Source organism: Triplophysa rosa, linkage group LG1 (assembly GCF_024868665.1).
Source record: "Triplophysa rosa linkage group LG1, Trosa_1v2, whole genome shotgun sequence".
Classification (NCBI taxonomy): Eukaryota; Metazoa; Chordata; class Actinopteri; order Cypriniformes; family Nemacheilidae; genus Triplophysa; species Triplophysa rosa.
The window spans coordinates 16,477,357-16,497,654 of NC_079890.1; the positions used below are offsets into that span (position 1 = coordinate 16,477,357).

General features: G+C 38.6%; 2 protein-coding genes across 4 annotated transcripts; one reads left to right on the forward strand and one right to left on the reverse strand.

Moving 5' to 3' along the window:
• Window positions 1-1,617: 1,617 nt before the first annotated feature.
• wdr76 (WD repeat domain 76) lies at window positions 1,618-6,971 on the forward strand. Its single transcript, XM_057335185.1, has 15 exons — window positions 1,618-1,744; window positions 2,317-2,472; window positions 2,553-2,645; window positions 2,720-2,812; window positions 2,927-2,970; window positions 3,082-3,193; window positions 3,356-3,457; window positions 4,164-4,204; window positions 4,336-4,489; window positions 4,660-4,815; window positions 4,988-5,103; window positions 5,185-5,283; window positions 5,376-5,528; window positions 5,977-6,030; window positions 6,370-6,971. Exons 1-15 carry the CDS (start codon window positions 1,694-1,696, stop codon window positions 6,626-6,628), a joined length of 1,683 nt encoding a protein of 560 aa, XP_057191168.1. The 5' UTR covers window positions 1,618-1,693; the 3' UTR covers window positions 6,629-6,971.
• Window positions 6,726-18,178, reverse strand: znf710b (zinc finger protein 710b). 3 transcript variants are annotated; one of them, XM_057335169.1, is made up of 5 exons: window positions 17,883-18,178; window positions 11,170-12,702; window positions 9,824-10,015; window positions 9,533-9,704; window positions 6,726-9,421 (listed from the first exon to the last, which is right to left on the reverse strand). In XM_057335169.1, exons 2-5 carry the CDS (start codon window positions 12,658-12,660, stop codon window positions 9,243-9,245), a joined length of 2,034 nt encoding a protein of 677 aa, XP_057191152.1. In that variant the 5' UTR covers window positions 12,661-12,702; window positions 17,883-18,178; the 3' UTR covers window positions 6,726-9,242. The 3 variants fall into 3 exon arrangements, with proteins under 3 accessions (XP_057191152.1, XP_057191159.1, XP_057191144.1); XM_057335176.1 differs by having other exon boundaries at window positions 17,868-18,178; XM_057335161.1 differs by lacking the exon at window positions 17,883-18,178 and adding an exon at window positions 13,648-13,966.
• Between the last annotated feature and the right edge of the window lie 2,120 nt (window positions 18,179-20,298).

The window sequence follows — 20,298 nt, forward strand, 5'->3', positions numbered from 1 at the left end:
AATAATGGCATCATTTTTTGGCAGGCTACATTTGAAAAGTGATCTGTTTTATTTATTGTTGAATATAGGAGAAATTATTATTCTCTTTATCTATATGTGTAAAAGTGATAATTGTATTTATCAGAAATAACAACATTTTAAATAGTATTAAAACATAAATTAACAAAATGTTACAGGAAAAACAACAGTAATCGTTTACATCCAGCTTGAAATCATTAACATTTTTCTATTGTGATTGTTGTTGTTGTTTCAAAATCAACTTCATAATTGGCCTCCTACATATTTTTGTTCACTACGTGACAATATGATGCGAAATGTGGCACACTGGATATTTTTCTACTGCATTATTCCGCATACATTATCGACATGCAATATTTATATTAATATTGTCACAATATTTCAGTGTTCAGTTTTTTAAAAATCAGACACAAAGATTTTGTTTTAAATAATCTGGGGTTTATGGCAAAATCTAATCATCTTAAAATAAATATTTTCAGTAGGCTAATATTTGTACCTCACTCTTTCATCCTTACAGTCAAACTACCCTTTTAAAGAATAATTTGCTACAGGATAAACTACACACGCAAAATAAAACAAAACAATGCTGCACAGAGATATCTGGATGCTTTCATTTGAATTACTCTAATTGATGCAGTGATGCAGTATTTTGAAGTCCAAACAAACCTATTTCAACAAAATAACAGGACTTCAGAAACGATTTGAAATTTATTATTTATCAAATGACAGCTCACAGACAAAAAGAGGTGTTATGAGGACATTTATGACCGTGTTTTCAACTTAAATTAGTAGTATCAGTGAGCTAATAAAACACTTACAGATTTTGTCAGCAAAAGGCTGAACACCTGTTTCTGCATTTGCAGATAAAAACTCTGTACTAATACTGAATACAGAACCTGGGTCTTTTTTTACTTGTAGTGTAGGGCTGCTCTAGAGAACAGGCACTAGAGGGAGCCACCTCCTTGACAATGGTCCAGTCTAAACGTACGAACATAATGTAAATAATGTTTACAAAATAAAAATATATACAACTAAAAAATTGGTTGAACTGTCCGTGAGTCTAGTCTGTGTGTGCAGAACAAACTGGGCTAGCAGCTGGAAGATAAATTAATCCAGTTACAGTAACGTGTGGAATCAGCCGGCGAGTATTCAACTTCGTGCGGAGCTACGAAGACCGATCTGCATGTGACCTCAAAATGCCGCGAGATCGTTTCGAAAGCATACGGGCAGTCTACTCTCGAAATTATCTCGCGGTACTTTGACGTCATAGGTCGATCAATGTGCGCAACACCGCATGAAGTCTGATACTATGTCGAATACCCCATTATTATTAAAATAAGATTAAAGTTACGAAATATGTTAGCACCAATTTAATTTACATTAAAAATGTAAAGCAAGAAGTATTTAACGAATTTTGCAAGAGACTGATAAACTAAATTTAACCAATGTAATTTTAATCCCGCAAAATGGTCGGATATGAAACGTCGTTCCGAAAAACCTCCCAAGTAATGAATATTCACGTTTTCTTCAGAGATTATCCAATCAACAGTACTGTTTTGGTTTTGTAACAGAAGGGGCTGGGACTGTTACAAAATAGGAAAGTAAACGCGGGAGTTTTCGTAAGATTTGTTTTATATAACAAAAGTGTACAGAGAAGTACCCCAATCTACATGACATGGATATAGATAAAAGTGCTGAAAGTTTAAAATCGATGCATGTTTTACTGGTGAGATTTTGCACGTTTAAATTTATTATTTTCACCTAATACCTTTAGAAATGCAGTATGCGCTGATGACATAATATGCGCCACCAAAAGTATTTGTAAAGTTAATATATCTGTTATTACTGTTAATTTATCCCGTATCGACATTTATTTATAACGTTAGCCATTCAGCATTTGAGTTGACGTTTTTGTCTTAATGTACATTAGTGCTTTTTTAACCTCAGTCTAAATGAGACGGGAATGTAGCTTTAGCTTTTTGATAGATAGATAGATAGATAGATAGATAGATAGATAGATAGATAGATAGATAGATAGATAGATAGATAGATAGATAGATAGATAGACACGAATCTTGAAACTAATTTTGAATACTTAAGTCTGGAATGAACGACACCGAGAATTTTTTAGTTTAAATATAAACAATTTTGGGCAGTATTTACATATAGAAGAAAACTTTCTAACGTTACCAGTATGAAAATAGCAGTGTTAACAGCGTCACCTGTCGGAGACAGTGCTACTAGACATTTACTGCATAGAGGATTACTATTTTAAAAATCAGATTTTAATATTTTTAGGAGAGGACACCGCCTCAGAATCCTGGTATGGACGGACCTATTCGTCGCTCATCCCGGCGAATAAGAGAGAGACAAAACTACGAAAAGAAAGAGATTTTATCCCCTAAATGTCTGACATATAGTTCTGAGGTCACCAGAACACGAGTCAAAAGAAAGGTAAAGATGTCCTTTGTCGGCATTTATTGATTTCAACTGTGTTTATAAACATGCATAAAACTGTAACTTTTCATCTTTAGAGAAGTGTCTCTGAGGAAGATAAAAAGGTTCAAAAGAGGAAAGCCAAATCAAATAAATCACATTTTAATAAAACTGATGAAGACTCCCTTAAAGTAAGTACACACACTTCACATAACGGACAGCTTTTAAGACAGCTTCCTGACTCAATGGAAAATCTACTTGACAGGGTCATCGTGAGGGTTTGTCTGAGTATGAACTGAAACGTCTAAAGACCATCAGACAAAACCAAGCTTTCCTCAGTTCTCTTAATCTGTGTCAGGTAAAACTCTGAATCAACACACCATTTTTTGCATTCTGGTTATTTTTGAAACAGAATATTTGGATTTGGATTTTGTCTATAATGAATTAACATATTGTTTGTTTGTTTTTGCAGATCTCTGCTGCTCTGACTCCGAGACCAAAGCAAACTCAGAAAAAGTAACCTAATTTTGTTGTGTGTTCTTCCACAGTTGTACAGTGGAAATTTTATAGATATTGCTATTTAATGTTCAAAATTCAAATAAATGTATTTTGTAACCTTCGCTTTAGGGAAAAGAAGGTAACTGAGATGCTTCCTGTTCGCAAGTCACTACGATTACAGAATAAGGACGTTTTGACACCTCTTACTCTGGAAGTTACGGCAGCTGTCAACAAAGAGCCTGTGCGTCATTAACATGCCCGTGAATTTATAGTGTTAACAAAAGGAGCAGTAATGAACCCAAGACAATTTATATACATTTATAAATCTAAATTTATTTTTTAATTTAAATTTGGTGAAAATACACTCTTTTCTATGAAGGCTAACTAACGAGTCCTTCTGCAGGAAAAACAAATTGAAAAACCTCCCGGACTAATACCACTAGATCCAGTCAACCTGGATGAACATGTCGGGCTTCCTGAAGATTTGTTAAAAATCTGGAATGAGGTCAGTATTTACATCTCTCTATGGCATGTACACAAAGCTGCTAAATTCGAATGTCACTTCTTGTGCTTAGTCCTGACAGTTGCTCCCACCAGCCCGGTGGACTAGGGGCAACCCAAACATTAGATTGAGAGAGTGCAGTTTGTGTATTAAAAACAGTGTGAAACAAAATTAAACTCAGCAACTTTTTGAAGACATTGCATGTCTGTGCTGTCAAATGTTTGCTTTGTTAACAGCAGTTACTTCAAAACATAACAACTGTGGGCCTCCTTTGCGATGCGCAAAGCGCAAGACACCAGAGCGTCGCTATGGTTACACTGTCAGTCATCACATATGCGAGTGACTCCTCTTCCGTACACACATGGAAGAATCATATAGGGGATTCACTCCTGGTACTTTGTAGTGTGTACATTGCCAATATAAACAAGAATATTTCTGTATTCCTTAGAATGTGATGCTGCTGTACACTATTTTAATGTATCCAATCAGTGATCAGTTTTTAAGAATTGGATGTCATTTCTATTCATTTATTCTGTGTAGAAATAGACTGGAAAATAACGGTAATTATGTTACATAGTTAAATAAAAGTAAAATATAGGCTGTGAGACGGGTTGTTGTAACCATAGTTAGGGTCACTATGTATACTTCTCTGTTTCTATTGTCTTAACACCGACTCGAATACTAACATGTATGATCTTATCCTCTATAGTGCCCAATAAAACAAAAGACAGAAACATCAGATTTAAAATCGTGAGTAATATGTCTGTTTTTGTTTCATAGTGTCTGTTACCGATGCATTACATGTTTAATGTCAGTTGTTTCATATTAGATTTGACCTTGTCATCAATTTGTAAATTAATTTGTAAGTCATCTGTTTTTAGGTACCAAAAGAGGCTCCAGGAGATGTCTATAGATGACAGCGGTGTGGTGAAAGTCGTTAGAGATCGAATCTGTTCAGCAGCTTTTCACCCTGCCTCCTCCAGCTTGCTCATGGCAGCAGGGAACATCTGGGGTCAACTAGGACTATTGAAGATGGTGAGTCAACACATACAGGTAGAGTTCATGGTTAATATTTACTGTAAAAAAGAGTAAAGTGAGAGAACTTGATGGAAGAAAGCTGTTGTGTGAGCAAAATAAGAACTGTTCTCTAAATCCTTTCAGTTAACCCTATAATAACATATTATGGTTACTGTGTTTCTTATCAGGGCGCTAAGTGGGGTGATGGTGGCATACTTCTCTTTGAGCCTCATTCTAAACCAATTTCCTGCATGGCCTTCTCATCTCAGCCTTCCAACCTCATCACAGTCAGCTATGATGGCTCTGCACGCAGCATGGACCTGGAGAAGGCTGTATTTGATGAGGTAAAAATTTCAACCAGTTCAAGTAGGCAAAGTGACGTACAGTAATATTGTAAAAACGAAAGTGTACTAAAGTGCACCACTAGGGAGGTTTTTCTGTCAAACTTTAAAAAAATTTGGGTGCCATTTACCGACCTTCGAAACCTTACAAGTAACACTTCTGTTTTGTACCCAGCTGTATCGCTCAGCCTTTGGGTTGAAAAGTTTTGATTTTATGTCAAGTGACTGCTCCACTCTACTAATCGGTGACTGGAGCGGAGATGTTGCTGTTGTTGACCGTCGAACGCCAGGGTGAGAAGCAGGCTTATAAACCAAATTGCAAACATGTATTTCTATGGCTTTACAGGAGCATTGTGTGATTTGTATTTGCAGAACATCATATGAGTCTCTGCACACCATGGATCCAAAGACTCTGCGCTGCATTCATGTCCATCCTGTGCAACAGCAATACTTTGTAGTGGCAGAGAACCGGTAATAAACATCTGTGAAGTTTGAGACTTCCACTAGTCACTTGTTCTGTTATTATAGCTGATGATCTAAAACATTTCTCTACCTTTTTTTAGATCAGTGCACATATATGACTTGCGCAGCCTAAAAAGAAGGAACAGTCAGGTTGTCTGTGGACTCGGCAGTTACTCTCACAGTATCTCCAGTGCCTATTTCTCCCCAGTCTCTGGCAACAGAGTTGTTACCACCAGCATGGACAATAAAATCAGGTGATTAGAAATCACTACTGAAAATGCGTAAATTGGTGCCAAATAGACATAAATCTCGGATGCCCTTTTATTCTTTCTAGCAAATACACCAGTAGAGGGCATCATGACTTAAAAGTCAGTCAAATGCATGGTCAGTATAACTGGAATAGGAATTGGATGTACAGAATGCCATGGTCAACTGCTGGATATAAAGCTAATTTAACTTCACATATCTCGCGTTAGTCTGTGTAATTAAAAATTCAGATGAGAAAATGTACTTTAGACATACAGTGCACTTTTTCAAAATGTACCTTTAGTATTACACACTAACCCACTACTAACTTCAAACCTAGTACTTAGTGTAGAGAACAAAATAATGACAAACTAAGCAAGGAACCTTGATATAAAAGTTTTTAAAGACTTTGAAAAAAATTAGTGTTTTAATAACTGTTCTGCTATTTTGTTTTAGGGTGTTCAACACTTCCAAAATGGTTGGCAGTGCTCCTCTATTGAAATCAATTACGTAAGTTTGATACAGTATTTAATCATTTAAAAAGCACAGCGTTTCTATCCATTTCCTGAAAAAAAAACATAAAATGAGGTCTCGGAATGACAAATGATTTATATATAGTTTACCTGTATCTGAAATGAACAACTGCCATGTCAGCATCCAAATAAAAGTCAACATATTAAATAGACCTGAGCTGCCTCAAGTGCGATCACATGACCAGCCAAATACTGTTTGCTTTTCCCAGATCACAGCCATAGCAGGCAGTGAAACAAACAAACTACTGACAGTATCATTTTATTATCATTATTCATCATTATTCTCAGTAATGTCTATTTTGTTTCTTTATTACAGGCATTACATGCATACGGGGCGGTGGTTGACCAAGCTAAGTGCAATGTGGGACCCTAAGCAGGAAGACTGTTTTGTGATAGGCAACTTGGATAGGTGTCGCAAAATTCAGGTATATCACGAGAGTGGATGTCTCCTTCACACTTTTCAGAGTGAGCACCTGACCACAGTGTGCTCCATCACAGCATTTCACCCAAGCAGGAACGCTCTGCTCGGAGCCAATTCAAGTGGGAGGCTGCGTGTCTTTTCCGACCAATATTGAAACTGTTTTATCAAATAGGAAATGTTGTTTGTTCATTTGATTGTTTTGCCGTGTTGACATTCTGTTCCAGTGTTGTCTTAAACAACCGTGATTGTAGTTTTAAATCAAATATTCTTGTTTTTATTCCAGTTAAACGTCATCAAAATGAAATATCTTGGTTATACATGATACTAAAGCATGAACTGTTCTTTGTTACTGTTGTTAATGTTAAATCACTTCATGTGATTTAAAACTGTTTTATAGCATGTACAGTAGAATACTGCTTCATTAAATATACTTTTAGTTTATAATCCAGTCTTAAAGTCAGTTGTGCACATCCATCTAAATAAAACATTTCCATACATTTAAACTTCAAAAACCCAGTTTATTTATTAATCTACAGGGACAGCAAAGTTGCATCGAGAAACAGTTCACTATGGATGTAACACAGGCATGTAATCTCCAAGGAGATGAAAATTAGACCAGATCAGTGTGTGATGACAGAAGCTCATCATGATTTTTCATAGTGCAAAATAAATAGCAAATCAATACTATGAAATAAAAATTCTCCACTCAGTGGTTGTTAAACCAAACATCTGATAAAATTCGGTTCTGGCAAAAGCAGTGCTCAGGAATGGGCGGCATATGGTCCTGTACCAGACTGAGTGGTAGTTAGGGTCCAAGTGCACTCCCATGCGCTTCATTTTACATACAGGCCCATCTTCATACAACACATGCAGAAATCCAACCATTGCATGTAGGCTTTTTTTGCACTCATGGTGTTTCATTGGAAATAAAGGCAATACAAATGAAAGTTTAAGAAAGTTAAAGAGTACATTCCTCAATATTTTTAAGGGCTTATTTTGGTTTATGGAGTGTCCGACAACAAGTTTATGTACATACATGATGTAAAAATACTATTATTTCGTAATAATAAGCAGTTTTTATTACCTTACTTCTTGACTGACTCTCAAATGATTCGTTCCGCGATTCATCTGTGTAATCTCCGCCTTTCCGCCAGCGTAGTCTGATCTGATTGGTCAGATAGTGTAGTCTGCTGTGATTGGTCAGATGGTCTAGTCTGCTGTGATTGGTCAAATGGTCTAGTCTGCTGTGATTGGTCAAATGGTCTAGTCTGCTGTGATTGGTCAAACGCGTTCAGCGTGTGTCGCAAATGGACCGCCTATCATTACTGCTGTATTACGGTTTGCAGGTGGTTGGATATTAACAGTGTAGAGAGAGATGGCGTCGATTTTACCTTACCAGTTCGAGCCCGAGTCTGACGAATCATTCTTTAATACTTATACAGATGCCAGTAAGAAAAAGGACTGTTTTAGACACTTCTCTTGTAACAGTTAGTTATCACGGCATACAGTGTACGGTGTTCGTATCTTCAGATGTTATTATAACTATAGTACACCACGCAGTTCTTGAAATAAAGACTTTGCGAGTTAATATGGTTGAACACTTACATTAGCGCAACGAGTTTATAGCTAACGTTAGGTAAACAAACAGTAACAACCCCAAAAATAACGGTAACGTTAGCTAAACACAGACATGAGATAACGTCACACAAATTTAATTTTAAGTAAAGACAAAAATAAAGAGTCACACTTACAGGTTGTGATTCGGTGGAGCTTACAGGTCCAAATAAAGTTGGTATTGCAACATATTTTAAGGAAAGACGTTTAATGTATCCTGCAGTAAAGGCGCCAAGATTGATGAAGCAATCTTAGGTAAAATGAAGCGCGCAAAGTAAAACGTTCGGTTTATACTCCTTTGGTGTCGTTTGAAAAATAAATAGTAACCATTTTTTCCTCAGAAGTTCTTCCTTTGGTAGTGAAAATAAGACTGACTTAGTTTCACTACACAGAACACAGCTTCTCTTAGACATGATGCACAAGTCACGAACGAGCTAGTACAGTGTTTGGGGAGGAGAGAGTTAAGTTTTCGCAGTCAGTAGGCGGGGATTTTTCTAGTGACGTAGGTACATTGTGGTTAAAGATTCGGACAGGTCATGGCTTGTTCGCGTGATTCAGAGTCGATTACCTTTTTTATAAGCTAATAACTTTGTTATTCGTTCACCTTCGGATTTACAACTTGGCAGATTGCTTACATTCAAACACGGCAAAATTAAACACTTCATGAAATGTATTTTTTATGATCTCGAGGAATGTACTCTTTAACAAACTATAATGTACCACACTGATGAAGGCCACAAGGCTGCATGCACCTGCCATTCCAATTTTCCCAACCAACATAATAATTGGAGGACTGTGTGGATTACTTTGCACAAGACTGCATGTGTACAGTACATATCTGCGTTTCAGTATGACGCTAATGTTTGTTAATGTAACCATGTGTTCGACAACATATTAAAGATACAGCGTTGATATTTGTTAGAAACGAAAGGAGTCGAAAGGCTTTTTGGAAACTATCGGTCTGCTTCAGAACCAGAGTTGCTATGCCACGAGATCAACTCCAGGAGGACAAGATGGCCTCCAACTACCTACTCATCAATAACATCACAAACGTGAGCAGTGGTTCTCATGGAGGAACATCTCAATCAACTCATGGTTGACATGTGCCAGCATAGGCCACGTGTATCTTAACATTTATTCAGCTTAAATTGTGTTTAAGTTGTGTTGTAGCTTCCAACGTCCTTCCCAAAGTTATAATAGTCAAGCTCTTGGATGGCCACTTCAGAGAGCTTAGTTAGGTTTGTAGCATTATTATTTTCCAAATTCTCTGGAGTCGCAAAATTGAAGTTCTCTTCCTCATAGTCCTCATGGGGCTCCATGTCTGGCGGGCCCTCTGTATAAAAACAGTAAAAATATTTAATGCACTTCAAGAAAATTAATTACAGAGGTCACAAGACTGATGATAATTTGGATCCCTCCAAAAAATTTAGTTGGGTCCTCTTACCTTGTCCATCTGGAGAGACGTCCATTCCATGTTTAACTTTCATGTGTCTGCTAAGATTTCCCTTCAGGTTAAATTTGCTGGAGCAGTATGAACACTTAAAGGGTTTACTGCCAGCATGGAGGTGCATGTGGCCCAGGAGGTTGTACATTCGGTTAAATGACTTTCCACACACCTGTGAAACACAAAGTGTCAAAAAGAGAGGTTTAGACCTGTCTCTGTCAAACTCTGGCCATCCAAAAACCCAATCCAGACAATTTAAGAGAAAAATCTGTGGCATGTCTGTTGTTTTACCTTGCACTTGAAGGGTTTCACAGGCAGGTGCACGATCATGTGCGTTTTAAGGGTCTGTTTCTGGACAAAAGATTTGAAGCACACGTGACACTGGAACGGCCGAATGCTGGCATGAATTAACATGTGTCTCTTCAGGTTTGCAGACAGCGTGAACTCTCGTGCACATACGTCACACTTAAACCCCTTTGGTCCCTAGTGAAACAAAAAGAAAATACAGCAACTCAGTCAAACAATGTGAAAAGTGCTGCAGTTCTGAAACGTTACAGTATAAAACTAATGACGTTATACGGTTAATGAACCCATTCTCATCAATTTCGTATAAATAACATACTGTTGCAATATCGTGTAATATGTACGCCAAAGTTCAATTGTGCGTGCATACAATACACCTATTTTTGCATGCATATGATACGCTAATTTTAGCGTGCATGCATATTAAACAGCAAGTTGTCCAATTAACCTGTACCCAAACCCTAAACCTAATGTTAGCGTCTGTGCATATTATAAACTCTACCCCAACACAAACCCTAAGTAACGGTATTATTTTAATTATTTCAGTGTCTCCTCTTCATGTACGTTTCAAAATGGCTGCTCTTCACCGAGGTGCACGCAAACACTGGCGTATCATACAGTATGCACGCACAATTGAACTTTGGCATACATATTACACGGTATTGCAATAGCGTGTTATTTATATGCAGATCGATGAGAATGGGTAGGGTTAATAATATGAAAAACTATCTGGATATATGTGACCCTGTTTGTGAAAACCTTGCTCACGTCATTTTTTTGTGATTTACTGTTTTCTACATAAAATCATACTACATAATGTAAAGAACATACCGTGAAAATATAACCTTGATAAAATTGACGTAACATGATGAGACTTTAGCCTGGTTTTCACAGGCAGGGTCACACATTTTTAATATCCAGTGAACTGACACACTATACTGTACTGTGTTAAAGAACATTAATGCTAGGTAAATAAATCTTGTGCAACAATAGATATTGTCCAGAGGAAAATGGCTGGGAGTGAAACTGAGATGGAAGAGAAAATGGAGGGATGAAAAGGAGAGAAATGGCCTTCGCCAGTCATATAGTGAGAGTGAGGGAGGTGTTGGAGGTAATGGAGGAAAATATGGGAGGAGAAAGAGGTTGTAAAAGAGGTTAGCATAGTAATAAAGGAAAAAATACATCAAATAGAGCAAAGGGTGCATTATCGAAACTGTGTCAAGCTATAGTTTTAGCAGTAACTAGACAAAAACTAAACAAATGTTTACTAACATTGTTACAGACCACACTACTAAATAAGAAGTAAAAAACAATAAGGGAACATCTGTCAGTACCTTTGTAGCCCGGGCCTGAGGTTTGGTCGACTTGTGTGTGAGAGAGTGTTGACGTAGCTGATGCAGCTGAAGAAACTGCAGGCCACACTGACTACAGGAGAATGAGCGCTGCGTTTGATGCTTCAGCTGGTGGTTCTGCAGCTGGCTGCGGTACGGGAAAGACTTGTTGCATTGGCTGCATTGGAAGGTGGAGGGTCCCTGGTGGCTCACCTGATGCCGCTTAAGGTGGGCATACGTGGGAAACTCCATGCTGCACTGCGAGCAGACATGACACCGTCCTCGTTCGTGCTTGACCTCGTGAGCACGAAGTTCGCTGGGGTAGGCAAAACCGCGACGACAGAATCGGCAACTGTAGGGCTTGACATCAGTGTGCTGCAGCATGTGCCGCTTCAAGTGACTGGTTTGGGTGAAGCCCTTTTTGCACACGGTGCATTTATGAGGCCGCGTACCTTGGTGCGTCAGCAGGTGCGTCTGTAGGTGACTGGGCTGTTTAAAGAGTTTGCCGCAGTGAGGGCACGCATGTGGCTTGATGCCGTTGTGACCCAGGATGTGTGTAACCAGGTTGTACTTGGACGTGTACGACTTCTCACACATGCGGCACTTCCACCGTTTCAGGCCCTCACCGACGTCCACGCAGTATGACTCGTTGATCTGGATGTTGATGTCCAGGCGGTCTATGCGACGCCCACGGGGCGCCTCGCCCTCCACGTGTTCCCCCCAAAACATCCCCTCGTTGTTCTCCTCAAATTCCCCGACCCCTTCCATCTCCCCACCCTCGTACCCAACTTCACTGCCCTGAAAGTAGTTGCTCATCTCTTCCCCACCACTTCCCGTTTTCATGCCATTTCTTCCATTCTCCCCATCCTCCGTTATCTCATCTGCTGTTTTATTAAGTGTGTGTGTCCTGTTGCGTGAAAGCACCTCTTGAGGCGTGTGGGTGTGGGCATGAGGGTGGGGGTGTAAATGTTGATCTGGTGGAGGGTGTGTACTCTTGACGTCTCGGATGCAGGTGGAGCAGAAATTGTTGTGATGCTGTTTGGGATGCACCCTATAGCTAGAGGGGTCCACCATCTGCATGCCCTCTCTAGACACAATGTTGTTCATCATGTGATTGCAGGAGGGTAAACCTGGGGTCACAGACTCCCCTTTAACAAGCAATCCTGCCTCTTGATGCCCTACCACAGGTTTGCTGTTTTCTGGCGGCCCCTGCCACCTTCTCTCGGCACAGCTTGAGTGCATGTGTCCATCCTCGCCCAAATTCTCCCCAAGGTAGTCGCCATTGGCACCTATAAGCTGGTCGGCGTACTCGTAGTCCATTCTCTCGCCGGGTGGAGCAGGGGACTCTTTGGGATCTCCTGTGTAGAAGCCGTTAGGGGCGATGGTAGCACCAAAGACCTCGTTCTGGGAGATCAGTCCCAACACAGCAGCTTGGGCCAGTGACAGGACCACAACTGGGTCTGTCTGTGTCCCTACATCCATCTGTTGGTGCATGGCCTCAGAATAACATCTGACCAGCCGCTGTGTCTTCTCCTCCTGTAAGGCACACAAATGAAAACAATTTGGAGACAATAGAGTATGAAGAAAACCATAAACTACCATTAAGAGAATATAGCACCATTGACAGGGTTTAAAGTGTGTGACTTCTGCACTTCTAGTCGTACTGAATAAAACTGTTTTCAAGCAGGTTTTCAATCAACCACAATATAAGTTAAGCTAATGATGTTATGTCTCAAACAGACTGTAATTCTGTTAAGTGCCACTTGTGGCCCAGAAAAGACAAACTTCTCTGTGTGTATGGTCCAGGGGATCAAGTCTGCAGTCTCTCACTTTAGACAGCTTGAATCATGCCATCAAATGTCAATGTCATAAAGTAAGTAAACTACCTCCCTTTCTCACTTCCGTAACTTCTTAATTGAACCTTAAGTGCCATATTGTCTTGTGACAGTGACCCTTTATGTTCCAAATCTTAAAACAATGTAAACTCTATATCAAGGTTGCACTAACCACATCCCAAAATACTAATAATACTAATAGTGATTGTAATTTTATTTCTAATACAACTGTCTATGTGCAAGATCTATACCAATACATAGAGACACTATTCAGAGAGCGAGAGAGAGAGAATGAGGGAGTTAACAGCAAAAAGAGAGAAAAGGAGAGGGAGGGGCCAAGAGTGGCTGGGTGAGTGAAAGAAAGCAAGAGCGAGACAGAAAGAGAGAGAATGGAAAAAATAAACAGAGAGACTGTATAAATGAAAGGATTGCAAAAACGTAGCAGAGAGAGAGACAAAGCAGACAGAGTTCAAATCACAACAATGAGTTTTGGAACTGATGAAAAAGCACACTATAAAACAACATTGCAATGACTACAAATCAAAGAATCAAGCCATTTAATGGCACCCAATTAGGACATCTAGTAGTTTAGTGTCCACACACGCACAAACTGTGCCCTGCGAGGACATCCTAGCAGCAAACTCACCACATTTTTCTTGCTCTGTGGTTTCAGGTGTTTGAGAGACCTCATCCTAAGCCAGAGTCACAGGTTCGAATTCACCTTCTGCCCCCCTCTCCTACACCATGTCGTCTTTTGGACAAACACACAGACACTCTCTTTTCTGTGTTTCTTGTACTCTCTCTCTCTCTCTCTCTCTCTCTCTCTCTCTCTCTCTCTCTCTGTTCTCTCTGTGTGCAAGCGTTCTCTTTTCCTCTATCTCTTTCTCACTTTCTCTCTCTCTCTGTCTCTCTCTCTACTTTCCCCTCCCCCACTCTCTCTCTTTCTCTCTCTGCTTTGGTGCAAGCAAGCACACACATACACAGTGCTCTTTTCCCTCCCTCACTCATTCTCTCCCTCCCCCTTTCATTTTCTCTCTCTTTTACTCTTTCACTCTGTCCTTTCGTCTGTTTAACTCGGTTTCATATAGGCTAGGCGTGCTCTCACAAACACTTGAAAAACATGATGTTGACAAGATGTGATCTCAGCCAAAAAGATATAGACATAAATATACATCACAGCAAGCACATGAAAAGCAACGTGCCTCACAAAGAACGGACAGAGTATACCAGAAATCACATTCTATAGGACAACAACACGGAACACGCTGTATACAAAATGTAAATACATATGCAAAATATTTTCAAAGCTGTGGAGGCAAAAGAGATGGATGCTGTGCAAACGTTCAGACAGGGTTTTATGTAAAGCTTGGGGAAAAAAACAGAGTAACAGCCTTAAAAGAGAGAAGCATGCATCACACAAGGACCTTTTGGCCTGTGCGTTGAGAAACATGAGAGTTTAGCATTTCTCTTGTTGTTGACTCTGAGCAGAAACAATCTAATGTGCATTTCTGGTCTTGCATACAATTATTTATTTAAACTGTGTCATCACATTGAGTCATTAAGCAGGGAACATCTCAATCACAAACAAACTAAACATCAAGCAATTCATAAATTATTGAACATACTATCAAACAAAGTTTGAGCGGAACCACTCATTTAATACCAGAATGTATAGATGTTTATGTGACAAACAAACTCTTATAACCCCTTTGTTTATAATGTATATATCCAATTGAGTTTAAATGACAAATAATATGGACATATATTATACATGTGGAAAATACAATAATAATCTATTATTGAGCATGTATAGGTTGTTTATACTTATCTTACATAGATATATCTTTATAGAAAATGGCTGAGAGAAGGATTGTGAAAGACGAGAAAATGGAGGGATGAGGGAGGAGAAGAGAAGCATTCACCAGTGAGGAGAGAGAAGAGGGAGGGAGGTATTGTGAGAGAGCAAATGGTAAGTGAGGGAGAGAGAGTGAGAGCAAATGGAGAGAGAGCAATAGAGGGAGAGAGGGGAGGAGATTAAAATAACAGGGGAGGGAGGGGAGAGAGAGCCAGAGACAAACAGACAGAAAGAAAAAGAGAGAGAGGAAAAAAGAGAAAAAGATACAGAAAGAGAAAACATTAAATGTAGTAAGAAAAAAAGAGAAACAACGTAATACTAATAGAAACATATACTGTAAGTTAAGTGTGTGGTGGGGCACTGCATAGAATTCAAACTACCAGCAGACAGGGTAGTAAGAGACTGAACAAGAGACAGAAGAAAGCAGCAAGTGAAAGGGCTTTTCAGTGGAATGTTCTTGTGTTTTACAAAGTCTAAAGCCCATTGCACATTGAGTCCGAAATTTGCGTCCGAAATTTCCACACGTTAAAAAATAAATACGACCTCACGTTGTGTCAATCACATTTACACACTGCCTCCGATATTTTCGTCCGTCATAAAAAAATTCGGACCGGGTTCGATTTTCTGCGTTTTTCGCATCCGTCAAGCATTTTGAGTGGCATTTTTTAACCATTCGGGACACCGTACAAACGAGAGCCAAATACGAAAAAACGCATATGACAATTTCGGACTGTATGTGCAAAGACCTTAAGTCAATATCTTCCCTAAGAAAGGTCTGCATGTCTGGGTTATATAGAGGTAAAACACTAATAAGGTTCAAACAAAAATATGTAAATTGTATGTAAACAGATGAAGACTACAGCAAGGACCATTAGTGGACAAGATGTAAATCTGGTTCAGCAGTGCCAGCAAGTGATGCTATAAGAATGAAAATGTAACTATCCCTGTAATATAAGTGAGGTCATAACTTTCTGGCAAAAACATTTAACAAGACACATGCAAGCTCATAATAAATGTCATTTTGACCCTATATCCAGGTAATGTTACAATTCTGAAGGTTTTTTCTTACAAATTATTTTTTGGCCAGTTTATCCTAGAGGGCATACTCGCCATGATATTAAATATTTAAAAATACTGCCATATTAAAAACACGGCTCTCTTATTTTTACGCTGGCACTTACTGAAGACTTGAAAAATTATTTTAATCTGAATAAAACTACAATAACACAACAAAGATCAAGATAATATAAACAAAGAGAACAAGTTTCCAATTCGCATGAAAACCAATAGCCTGAGAAAGAAACGGTAACTTAAAATCTAGCATATGTACCATGAAATAAGTCACTCCCTGTTCTTTTATCCTCCTACCAGCCTCCTACTTGTAAATAACACCTTCACAACTACACAGAATCAATGTCAATGAAAATGCCAAATAAAAAAAAGTCTTAGCAGTACAGAACAGGTAGGCTATAGTAGTGAGTAATCCAAATAGAAAAATAATCAAATGGAATGAAAATAAAAAACATTAAAGGGAACTTAAAAAGTAAAAAGGTGTAGAGTCACAAAGCATTTTACTTTAGGGGACGCAGTATGAATATTCTGTACATTTGAATGAGAAAAAGACCAAAGGAAATAGGGAAAATTAGGAAAACAAGATTTCATCATGGTCAAACTGCCCCAGATAATCTAAATTTATAGAACCTATTGAAAGCTTGAATACTGTAATAAAATAAAACCACATACAGTAAAAACAAAACTGATTGCTTTCCGGCAGTCAAGAGTAGATTGAAACAAAGATGGCATGAAACCCTTTTTGATCAATAGGTAATACCTTATAGACCATAACAGACACCATTTACCGTCAAGCAAGGATGGATATACAGCCTTACTAATAATGCCAGGTGGCCAGAATTTCAATATTGCAACCACAAGGCAAGGTGACCTCAGTCAACTGAAAATAACACTTAAACAGCACTACAGTCATGATCTTTACTGGGACTCCAATTAACCCGCTAATTTATCCTGTTCAAGGAAATTTGCAAAGCCAAAAATTTAATCAGACAGAGATTCACACCATGAGTAACCTTGAGACAACAAAAGCTCACAAGCACACGTCCTTCCAACGTTTGTCCTTATTGTGTCTGCACGACCCTGCCCTTCCATGACAAACCCCTTTCTAAACACATCCGTACAGAAAGAAATCCACTTTGTTCTGACAATACCGCCTTAAAGACACAGATGCCGTTTCATGTAAACAACAACGTGTTTGAACATCGTCGTATAGTAGGAGTAAACAGACACTGATGCTGAAATTCAGCTGATGTGTGGGAATGTTGCACCTAACCTGTCTTTAAAGCTGTTTCCCAACAATCAAAGTGAGTTATTAATGCGTATATACTTTATTAATGTGCTCTGTTTAAATAATAAACCTACGGCGACCAGTTGTAATACAACAAACAAATCCCACACAAACTCACTAGCCAACTAAAGTCACATTCTGCAACAACTGCCCTCAGTACAAATGCAAAGAGTTCCGACAAGAAACCGACAACTTCAGAGAGAGAAACTTTGATGCAGGCTGCATGGGATGGGCCTGACTGTCCTAAGTTTTGGTCTGAGCTAGGCTAGCCAGAGCGAGCAGAGGAGGGAGCGCGTGGCCTGCTCTATTCGTTTATGCGGCTTTTTTTTCACTCCCTCCATTCCCCTCCCGACGCCATCTGTTTGTGCCATGAGAGAATGTGGAGGTAACGAGAAAAGGCGACATTTTGGCTCTGAAAAATGACCCAGATACCGAGTCTCTCCTTCGGAATTACGTACGCAAACCGTAATGTTGTTGTCTGATGAAAAGCGGAAATGTAAATATCAGCATCCAGTTCAGAGTGCAAATTGTTTTTGAGGCCAGTTACAAATATATCGGTGAGTTTCGCTGGGATAGACAGTGGGACACCCGGCATTTTCGGGGGTTATTCGATTAGTTTCGTTTTCCGTTTCTATGGCAATAATGAACATACCGTTGTCGAACTTACCACGCTCCAAAAATCGGGTGTATACGTAGAAAACACTTTGGAAGATTTGAATGTCGCTTTCTAGTTTGAATTGTTGCTGGGTCTGGCTCTCTGTGTTCGGCAGGAAGGAAGGAAGAAGGGAATGAGAGAAAGAGTGACGTGAACGAATAAACAGCCCGGGCTCCTCCTCGCTGTCAGAAATAAAAGACGAAGAATGTCGAGACAAAATACATGTGCCCATACACTTTGCATTTAGTGCAAATATTTGCAAAACAAGCAATGCTGTTCGTGGAAAAAATGGAGAAGAAATGTTGATCGTAAGAAGTGTCATGCATTTTCCAGCACATTGTTTATATAATTTGTAATAAAAAAGAAGGTACATTCGTAATCGATTGCAGACACGCAGCTTTGTTTGTTGTCGTTAAATCAATTAGAGCATTAATGCAAAAATGTACGTTAGAGGACGCTATTGTTTTGCTTTGTGTATGTGTCTTTAGTTTTTTGCACTAACGCGAGAGGTCGCCATGTGCCTGTATTCAATTAAACACTTTAGGTCAGTTGATACATACATGATACATGATAACATACAAGACAGTAACATAAATGAAAGTAAGTAAAAATGAGAAAAGCTAAAGAGAAAAAATATTCATAAAGCATTAACTGTAATGCATATCCTTATACATTTAGAGCCTAATATATTCTTTTGGATGTTTTTATTTTGGACTTTATTCTTTTTGATAGTGTGGCATTCACTACATATTTGTAGTAATTGTTCTGTACAGTTGAATTGTTTTCCTTACAGTTTCAAATTGCAGCAAATTTTTGCCATGAGTTCAGTTTTTCTGTAGTCTATCTGTTTCCATCCATTTTCCTCCAGTTTTCCAGTCCCAGAGATTCTTCCCTTAAGCCTGATTTCTGTATCTGTATTCCTGATTTTCTCATTTCTGTAGAACTGTAAAATAATGTTAGGTAAAATGTCTGGATTTGCTCAGTGACACCATTAAACTACTTTGTGTTGAAGATTAATAGATGGATTTGTAAGCCTACTTAAAGAAACACATGAGTCTACCTATAAAAAAGGTGAAAAAAAGTGAAAATGACCCATTGCCGAAATGTGACCTCTGCTTTTAACCCATCCAGAGAGTGGTGAACACCCATACATCCGGAGCAGTGGGCAGCTATCACTGCAGCGCCCGGTGAGCAAGTAGGGGTAAGGTGCCTTGCTCAAGGGCACCTCAGTCGTTAACCGCCGGCCCTGGGAATCGAACCGGCAACCTTCTGGTCACGAGTCCGACTCTCTAACCATTAGGAAATGGTAAATAAAGAGTAAATTATTTTGTATTAGTATTATTTTGGGTTACCATTAGAAGAACCATTACTTGGCTAAACTTAAATGCAACAAAGTTACACGACCCATTCAACAAATTGTTTATTTAATACAATTATTATATCATAAAATATAAATACAATTGAATATTAATATGAATTAAATAAAAATAGTTATATTATTAGCCACTAGCTAGACCTATCAACAAACACAGACCGGACATTAAATTCGGGCCAGGCATGTGTGTCCGATGAAACCGTCTATAACAAATAATATTATGAAAAAATCACATGTTAATATGTTTTATGAGCACTGATGTAACAGAATCAATACAAAACTGAAAGATGACCGTCAATATTTAAATAGTTTTTATAGCTCTGTTGTTTCAACATGGTTAAGTCCATTAACTGTATTTATTTATACTAAGTGGGGTAGTACAAAATAATGTTCCACAGTTGGCTAGACAGTAACAAGCTAGTACAGATATTAAGGTGTGACAGAGCAGCAGTAAGGGTTCAGCAAGGAGACAGAGACAGACTGAGAAATACACACACAGACAGATGATAATGTGAAAATGAGGCATGCAGTGATCCCTCCCGCATGTGCTGCATTTATGAGTCGCTGATGCTGTTATCAATCATTTCATGCTGAGGGTTATAAAACAAATACAGTAAATAATAATGTACACTCATTAACTGATTCTATTATTTGATCAAGTGCTTGTAGAAAAGTGTCATCATGATTATTACAGTTTAAGGTGAGTATTTTGGTCTGTGTGTCAAACATTTGGATTTTCATACAAACGTTGTATAGCATGAAATCTTCAGAGTCTCTCAACCACAAACAGAAAACTTATGAAAATAAACATTGTGTTTACTTTTAATCCAATTTTATTACTACTGACAATAACTGTTTTCACAATATATTTAAGGTTTAATCAGCATGGACTCACTTTAAAAAATATATATTTTATAAAACTTTGAGTTACTGCTGATTTAAACTCAGATTAAAAATATATATATATATATATATATTCTTCGCATTGCATCATGTCCCCTCAACATCTGTGACCAGTGTAAATATCAAGCTGGAAGCATGTGTGGGATGTGT

Coding starts and splice junctions, on each gene's coding strand:
- znf710b (XM_057335161.1), bottom strand. CDS start 13,692: ATGAGGTCTCTCAAACACCTGAAACCACAGAGCAAGAAAAATGTG. Junction 12,703..13,647: donor CACAGAGCAAGAAAAATGTG/GTGAGTTTGCTG, acceptor TGTGCCTTACAG/GAGGAGAAGACACAGCGGCT. Junction 9,422..9,532: donor CGTCTCTCCAGATGGACAAG/GTAAGAGGACCC, acceptor GTTTTTATACAG/AGGGCCCGCCAGACATGGAG.
- wdr76 (XM_057335185.1), top strand. CDS start 1,694: ATGGATATAGATAAAAGTGCTGAAAGTTTAAAATCGATGCATGTTTTA. Junction 2,813..2,926: donor GTTCTCTTAATCTGTGTCAG/GTAAAACTCTGA, acceptor TTGTTTTTGCAG/ATCTCTGCTGCTCTGACTCC. Junction 4,816..4,987: donor AGAAGGCTGTATTTGATGAG/GTAAAAATTTCA, acceptor TTTTGTACCCAG/CTGTATCGCTCAGCCTTTGG.